This window comes from Pseudopipra pipra, unplaced genomic scaffold, assembly GCF_036250125.1.
Source record: "Pseudopipra pipra isolate bDixPip1 unplaced genomic scaffold, bDixPip1.hap1 HAP1_SCAFFOLD_314, whole genome shotgun sequence".
In the NCBI taxonomy this organism is placed as follows: Eukaryota; Metazoa; Chordata; class Aves; order Passeriformes; family Pipridae; genus Pseudopipra; species Pseudopipra pipra.
Window position 1 is genome coordinate 10,001 of NW_026990793.1, and position 8,475 is coordinate 18,475.

An 8,475-nucleotide genomic window follows, 5' to 3' on the forward strand; every position below is an offset into this window, starting at 1 on the left:
ATAAATTTATTTATTATGTAATTATAATTTTTATTTAGTTTGTTTAATTTTATTTAACTGTATAAATATATATTTTGATATATAATATATATTTATGTACTATATTATTATATTATTTATTAATTTAATTTATTTATTTAATATATAAACGGTATAATTTAATTATTTAATATATAAATATGTATTATTCAATATATAAATATATATGTATTCAATATATTATTATATTATTCATTTATTTAATTTATTTATTTAATATATAAATTATATACTTTAATTATTTAATAAATATACATTATTTAATATATAAATATATTTCTTTACTATATTATGATATTAATATGTTAAATATGTAAAATATCCCTGCTTGCACACCCATTTTACTCCATCCATCCCATCATTAGTCCCCCAATTAAACATCCCAGCTGCTTTACCTGAGGATCCTCTGGCTGGGTATAGACCTGCAGTTTGGAAGGGAAGAGAGGAATCAGAACAACAACTCTTAAATAAAAATTCAGGATAAGGACCTTCCAAAAGGTGCCCTTTGCTTGTCAGGGGTACTCACTGCGAGCACGATCTGCCTGAGCTGTGAGGCATGAACAGAGAGAGAAACAGGATTAGATGGGTTTAGAGCCCCTTGCTCCTCACAGAGAAACTTCTTCCTCTTCTCTTTAAGAGGGGACCCCAAACACCTACAAATCTTCTGTTTACCAGGAATTTTATCCTGAAATTCCCCTGCCTCCCACACTGGCAACTGCTGGGCTTTAATCAAATTCCCACAGCCTTGAAATCAGACTGCAACACTCACGTATTTCTTCTGCAAGGCATCGTAGCACCCCAGCATCCTGCAACACAGCAAACAAGTCACTCATTTCCATTTGCTTCTGGCTGAAACAGCAGCAAAAAGTGCAATTCTTGTGTTTCCTTCTTGTGTTAGGGCAATAAATGGCATTTCTGGCATTATTCTGCCTTCTTTGTTAGCAGGGGTACAAGCAAGGACTACCTTTGGAGGGTCAAACTTCCCAACCAAATCTTCCCTTGGGAGAATAATTAAAAATATAATCTGTCAGTAATTAATTTATCAGTGAAAACACGTTGCAGTACTTCAAACAGCTTCTAAGGTGTGTTCATTAATCAGGTGAGCAGCTTGGCTCAGTGGAAGGTGCCCTTCCCAGGGGTGGGAATGGGATGAGCTTTAAGGTCCCTTCCAACCCAAAGCATTCCGTGATTCCATCATAAACCAGGAGCTCAGCCAAACATCCCTGGAGCACAGAGGAGTTCAGTGATTGCCCTTTGCCATTTGCCTTTTCTGGAACAGCCAAGCAACAGGCAAAGAGGGAGCCCAAACGTACCATTTCACCAGCTGGCTGGAGCCAGGGCAGTTCTTGTCTTCCCTCAGGATTTTGACACAGACATCTCAAATAAAAAATAAGAAAAAAAGCACATTTACTTAGGGCAAAATGCAATTTAAAAAGTCATGTTCACTCCTTAAAAACACACATCAAAAAGAGATTAAAATTAACATTACTGTTGAGCATGAGCACAGTTTTAATTGTCAGAGCACCAGCACTAACAAAATTCAGTTTAATGAATTAGTGAAGTTTCCATTGCAGGCATTGAAATGGTTTTAAAATGGCTCTAAAAACACACAGAATTTGCAAGTTCTCCCAGAAACAGCCTGTTACCATCCATGTATCTGGTTCCATAGGCACTCTCAGGGAAGATCCCTCTCAGGTAGGTGATGCAGGACACGGCCACTGCCAGGAGCCTCTTCACCAGCATCAGGGACTGCTGCTCCGTGGCGATCTTTTTAGGGAATACAACTGCACTCTGGAAAATCAGAGGAAGAAATCAATCAATCAATTGAGCTGCATCCACAGCACCAACCCTGTCCAGTGCCTTAATTTTAACTTAATTGAGAAGTCTGACTTTCATGGCTTATAAAGTATATTCCTGACCCTTGGTGTCATCGAGTTTTTAGGACACAGCTGGTTTTCACCAAGTGCACGACAACAAAACTCAGATTATTTTTCTATTAAGCATCTTTATTCTTAGTTAAAAGAACCCAATTAGCCTGAAATTTTCAAGTGAAGAACTGTCTCCTGGGTGCACTATTTCAGCCAAAATTCCCCCCATTTTTCCCATTAAAGAACAGACTGTGCCCAAAAAAACCACAGCACAACCGTACCGTGCAATTCCTTTGCTTCTGAGCAGTTGCCATTTTGCAGAGACTCTTCTGCCTGTGAATTAAACACCTGCATTAACAGCTGGAGGAGCAGAAGGGCAGCAAGTCCAGCCTGCAGCTTCCACAGGGCATTCCCTGGGTCTCCTGCACGACTCACCAGCTCAAACCAACCTGGAGCTGTCAGCAAACAGAGCAGGACAGTCTGTCTGATAACCCCCAGCATCAGATCCTTGATTCCCACAGCAGCACAGGCCTCCCCCGAGGCTGCAGGACGCAGTAATTAGAATATTTATATCTGTATTTCTATGAAATACGAGCTTCCAAAGGAAATGCTCCTCAGTGCTAACTGGCACCCAGCCCGCTGGGATTTTCAGAGGGCTTTAAGAAAAGGCTCCCCACATTTCAAACACCCCCGGGCTTGGGTCGTTTTATTCTGTGATTTAAATGAGTGCAGAAGAAAGAGAACCCTCAGCACCCCTGAGCCTGACCCTGCACGAGTCTGGGAAATGAAAGGCATCCACACCCCAGGCTGTGGAAAATGCCTGTCCCGAGGAAGGGGTTGGCTCTGGGCAGTGCAGGGAACAGAGGTGCCCCTCAGCAAGGAGCCCACAAACCCCCTGAGCACGGCAGGGCTGTGCTCCTCCAGCTTTAAGGAGGCAAAGCGAGGAGGAAGGGAAGAGTAGGGGGTGGTGAGGGCACGGGGAGAGTGAGGGGAGGGATGCTGAGGGCAGGGAATGCTGAGGGCTGCTGAGGGCTGAGGGTGAAGGGCTGTGGAGGATGAGGAGCTGAGGGCAGAGGCTGCTGAGGGTGAGGAGCTGTGGGTGAAGGATTGCTGAGGGCAGAGTTTCTGAGGGCAGGGGCTGCTGAGGGTGAAGGGTTGCTGAGGGGAGAGTTCCTGAGGACAGGGGCTGCTGAGGGTGAGGAGCTGAGGGTGAAGGGCTGAGGGTGAAGGGCTGCTGAGGGCAGAGTTCCTGAGGGCAGAGGCTGCTGAGGGCTGAGGTTGAGGAGCTGTGGGTGAAGGGCTGCTGAGGGCAGGGGCTGAAGGCAGGGATGCTGAGGGCAGGGACTGCTGAGGGCAGGAGGTGCTGCGGGCAGGGGCTGCTGAGGGCAAGGAGCTGAGGGCAGGGGCTGCTGAGGGCAAGGACTGCTGAGGGCAGGAGGTGCTGAGGGCGAGGGGCTGAGGGCGAGGGGCTGAGGGCCAGGACCTGAGGGCCAGGGACTGCTGAGGGCAAGGACTCCCGACCCGGGCACTGCAGCACCGCCCGCCCTCACCCTCAAGCAGCGCCTAGCGACTTTCCTCAGCCTCTCCCCGCCTCGTCCCTCAGGCTCGGCCGGGCCGCTTTTCCCGCCCTGTCCCTCAGGGGGCTCCGGGCGGGGCCGTGCGCAAACCCCGCGGGAGGAGCGGGGGGGGGCTCCCTCAGCTCCCGCCCGTGAGGGAATCGTGGAAAATCCTGAGGGAAGGGAACCACCGGGATCATCCAAATCCAACCCCTGGCCCTGCACAGACACCCCAACAATCCCACCCCGTCCCTCAGAGCATTGTCCAAACCCTCCTGGAGCTCTGGCAGCCTTGGGGCCGTGCCCACTGCCCTGGGGGGCCTGTTCAGTGCCCAACCACCCTCTGGGGGAAGGACCTTTTCCTGACATCCCCCTAACCCTGACAGAGCTCCAGCTGCTCCCTTGGGTCCTGTCACTGCCCTCGTGAGGAAGCTCCAGACCCTCAAGTTCCCCCTCATCCTGTTCCACGGGCTCCCAGTGCTGCCTCTTCTCTCCGGGGGTCCCGGGGCCCCTAAATCTGTAAAACCACCAAAGGCAAAGGATGAAAAAGGGCTCGAGTCACTTTTGGGGCAGCAGCTAATTGCTAATTGTGGGCACACAGCGTTCGATCTTTGCTTTGGAAAGCTGGGACAAGCTTTTGTCATGTGTAAGGCACAGGTTGCCCAGAGAAGCTGTGGCTGCCCCTGGATCCCTGGAGGTGTCCAAGGCCAGGCTGGAGCAGCCTGGAATAGCAGAAGGTGTCCCTGCCCATGGCACGGGGATATGACTGGGTGAGTTTTAAAGTCCCTTCCCACCTAAACCAGTCTGGTTTAGGGAATCCTGAGGGGCTCACAAGGATCACAGAGTGCAACCCCTGGCCCTGCACAGACACCCCAACAATCCCACCCCGTCCCTCAGAGCATTGTCCAAACCCTCCTGGAGCTCTGGCAGCCTTGGTGCTGTGCCCACTGCCCTGGGGGGCCTGGTCAGTGCCCAACCACCCTCTGGGGGAAGGACCTTTTCCTAATATCCAACCTAAACCTCCTCACAGCTCCTAAACCTCCCAAACCGCAGCTCCAGCTGCTGCCTCGGGTCCCGTCCCCGCTCACACAGAGCAGAGGTCGGAGCTGCAGCCCCCGAGGTCTCCCCTCAGCCTCCTCCAGCTGAACAAGCCAAGTGCCCCTCCAGACCCCTCAGGGCTGGATCCTGTCCTGCTTTCAGCTGGGAACCAGTTAATTCCTGCCCAGGAGCTGTTCCAGTGCTGTGGTTTGGATTTGGGATGAGAACAGGGTCGATAACACACGGATGGTTTGGGTTTGGCTCAGTCGTGTTTGTCCCAAGCCAAGGACTCTTTCTTTTGTTTTTTGTCTCCTGCTCTGCCAGAGCTGGGAGGGAGCAGAGCTGGGACAGGTGACCTGAACTCTCCAAAGGGATATTCCACACCACAGACCACCATTCCCAGGCCACAAACCGGGGGGAGTCACCGGGGAGGGGCCGATCTGGGTTTGGGAGGGGGGGTCTGACATCGGTCGGGGGGTGGTGAGCAATTGCATTGTGCATCAATTAATTTCTTTCCCCTCTTATTATCATTATTATTATTATTATTTACCATTATTACTGCATTTTACTCTATTTTTGATTACTAAACTCTTTTGGTCTCAACCTACAAGGTTTACTTTTATTCTCCTCCCCATCCCACCGGGGAGGAAGGAGGAGCAGAGGGGTGTTGAGTGAGCTGCTGAGTGGAGCCTAATCTCCAGCTGGGCTTAAACCCACAAAACCCATCCCCGTGGCCCTCCTTTGCATGTTCTCTGGCAGCTTAATATCTTTTTTATATTGTGGTGCCCAGAACTGCCCCCAGAACTGGAGGTGAGGCCGCACCAGTGCAGAGCATTTTCCTAAAATGAAGCCTAAACCCGTAACTTCCTTTTGACCCAGCTGAAGTTTGGGAGGAGATGGGCAGTGTCCTCTTACTGGGGTGATTCACAAGGCATTTTCATCACTGTTTGCTAAAAACAAATCACCCACAGACTGTTACAAACAAGGTCATTTCACACCCTTTAAATCAACCCCCAAAATTCATTAAAAAAAATCACAGAATCATAGAATGGTTTGGGTTGGGAGGAGACCTTGAAGACCATCATGTTCCAGCCCCCTGCCACGGGCAGGGACACATCCCACTATCCCAGGTTGCTCAAGGATTTACAGCCAACCTGGCTTTGAACACTTCCAGGGTTGGGGCAGCCACAACCTCCCTGGGCAACCTGTTCCAGGGCTTCACCACCCTCCCAGTAAGGATTTTGTCCTAATATCTAATCTAAATTTTCTCCTGATATCTAATCCAAACCTACTCTCTTTCAATTTGAACCCATCCCCCCTTGTCCTGTTGCTCCAGACTCTCGTTAATGGTCCCTCTCCATCTTTCCTGGAGGCTCCTCCAGGTCCTGGAAGGCCACAGTCGGGTCACCCCAGAGCCTTCCCTTCTCCAGGCTGAACAATCCCAGCTCTCCCAGCCCCAATCCCAACTCTCTCTCCAGCAAAACCTTGGGGAAGGTGTGCCCAGGTCGCTCGCTGTCTTTTCCAGGTGAAGGCAAATAAAAGTTGACTTTCTTCAGCTTCCCCCATGGAGACGGGCTGGGAGGCTGGGAATGTTCAGCTGGAGAAGAGAAGGTTGTGTGGAGACCTCGGGGCACCTTCCAGGGTCTGAGGGGCTCCAGGGAAGCTGGAGAGGGACTGTCCATCAGGAACTGGGGTGACAGGACAAGGGGAGTGGGTACCAGTGGAAAGAGAGGACGTTTAGATTGGGAAAAACCCTTCCCTGTGAGGGTGGGGAGGGACTGGAACAGATTTCCCAAGAAGCTGTGGCTGCTCCATCCCTGGAAGTGTCCAAGGCTGGGTTGGACAGGGCTTGGAGCAACCTGGGACAGTGGGAGGTGTCCTGCCCGTGGCAGAGGTGGAACTGGATGGGCTTCAAGGTCCCTTCCAACCCAAACCATTCCGGGATTCCCTGGTTTTTCCCTGAATATTGGGGGTTGATTCCAAGGGGATGAACTTGCCAAGTTTGTGCAGCACAACAGAAGGTTTGTTATTAACGAGCAGTGATGAAAATGCTTTTATATTGGACACTGCACGTTTGTGCATCGGCCTGATGTCACAGAAACGCTGAAAAATAAAACTCTAATGCTGTAATTTCAATATTAAAAAGAGGAATTCTTTATTTCAGTGCAACAGCCCCCCCCAGCTATCTCACATATTCATTTATATCTATGTAACTAACACAGAACTAATACATACTCATCCCATTTCCCAAACCCCACATTGCTAAATATTGCCCTGAATTATTTCCATATTCAAATCACTCCTCAGAGCTCATTTACAGCAGAGTAGGGGGCTTTTGAGGGTCTCTGGGGGTCGTTTGGGGAACATCCCACTCCTCAAATTCTCTTTTTATGGTCACGAGCCTCCTAAAACCAGTTTCTTGTCCCTGAATGGATCCCAGCTGTGTGCTCTGGCCAAGATAAACCTTCTTATCAGGCCCCCAGTCTTTATTTTCCAGGCTCAGACATCCCCTTGCACACATTTACCACTGACACGGGTGAAAAGAGCCCTGTCTGGGAAAGATGAAGGTGTTCCCAAATACTCCCCAATTGTTGGGATAAATAAAACCCTCTAACACTGTTTTATTTCTTTTTAGAAAGCAAAGCATGACTTTATTTGTGGCCAGAGATGTTTGTGACAATCACAGAGCCCAGCCCACACAGGCCTTGAGATATAATTTTTCTACCTATTTACACATTTTCAGCAAATGAAGAAATTAATGTTCACTGGTTCTTAATCACAGAATTCCTTTAATTAGTTAGTATTCCACCTCCTCCTGGCCATTAATTGGTGACAACTGGCCTTTTCTGATAATTAGTTCACATCTTTAGTCTTCGTATCTTTTTCTCTCAGAAGGGACTTCCCATGGCACGTGTTGAGTCTTCGTTGGCCTTCTCCTTCCTCTGCTGATTTCTGCCCAAAGTCCTTCCCAAATCCGGGTTCCAGATGTCCAGGTTCAACCACACACCTTCCCAAATCCAGGTTCCAGATGTCCGGGTTCAACCACACACCTTCCCAAATCCAGGTTCCAGATGTCCAGGTTCAACCACACACCTTCCCAAATCCGGGTTCCAGATGTCCAGGTTCAACCACACACCTTCCTCTCCCTCATCTCCGTTCCTCGAAGCAGACCAAGGTTCATTTTTAACCAAACTCCCAGGTTTTGGTGCTTTTCCCAAGCTGGTTTCCCACAGAAGGAGCTTGCCACAACCTTTTGCTAAAAAAAAAAGTGATTTAAGGCCCAACACGGCATCTCTGAGTAATTCAAATAACTAATCAACAGGTTAATTAAAGCTGTTAGAAATCTGAGAAGGGATCTCATTCCCACCAAAGGAATTCCCAAGGCTCAGCACCATTGGTTGCAGGTAAAGAGGGAACACCGGGCACCTCCATCCAAACTTCAGCCGGGGCAAGAGGAAGGGAAGGATTCCCAAAAGTTTTGGGAAAATGGCCACGGATAATAGATCTGGGAATAACAGAGAGGGAGCTGGGACTGGAGGATGTTTAAGGAACATTTCAACCTCTTTGCTGCCAACAAAAATTGGATTTTTTTTCCCAATTTAAGCCAATAATTATGACTCAAGGGAGACATGGATTATTATTAGTTATTAATGATTATTTATTTATTATCGCTAATTTATTTATTGTTGATTATTTATTTCGCGAGTTGGCTTTTGTGGGATTCCACAAACCCAGCACCCCAAGCATCAAAACTTTTCATATTTCTCCATTTTAGCAAACACAGGAATTAGTGTTCCCTGGCTTTGTGATTCCATGAGTCCGTGATTCCGTGATTCCGTGATTCCATGATTCCATGATTCCATGATCCCATGATTCCGTGATTTTACAATTCTGTGATTCTATGATTCCATGATGTACTGATTTTGTGATTCTATAATTCCATGATCCTGTGATTCCATGATCCTGTGATTCCA

General features: G+C 48.4%; 1 protein-coding gene across 1 annotated transcript in view; it reads right to left on the minus strand.

Moving 5' to 3' along the window:
- LOC135408310 (HORMA domain-containing protein 1-like) overlaps nucleotides 1-3,569 on the minus strand; it is a gene marked incomplete at its 3' end in the record, with an annotated part of 11,300 nt that extends 7,731 nt beyond the window's left edge. Inside the window, 8 exon segments of the mRNA XM_064643533.1 lie at nucleotides 435-461; nucleotides 566-586; nucleotides 809-845; nucleotides 1,353-1,416; nucleotides 1,686-1,830; nucleotides 2,189-2,240; nucleotides 2,343-2,449; nucleotides 3,458-3,569. Coding sequence (XP_064499603.1) covers nucleotides 435-461; nucleotides 566-586; nucleotides 809-845; nucleotides 1,353-1,416; nucleotides 1,686-1,830; nucleotides 2,189-2,221 — 327 coding nt within the window.
- Nucleotides 3,570-8,475: the final 4,906 nt, after the last annotated feature.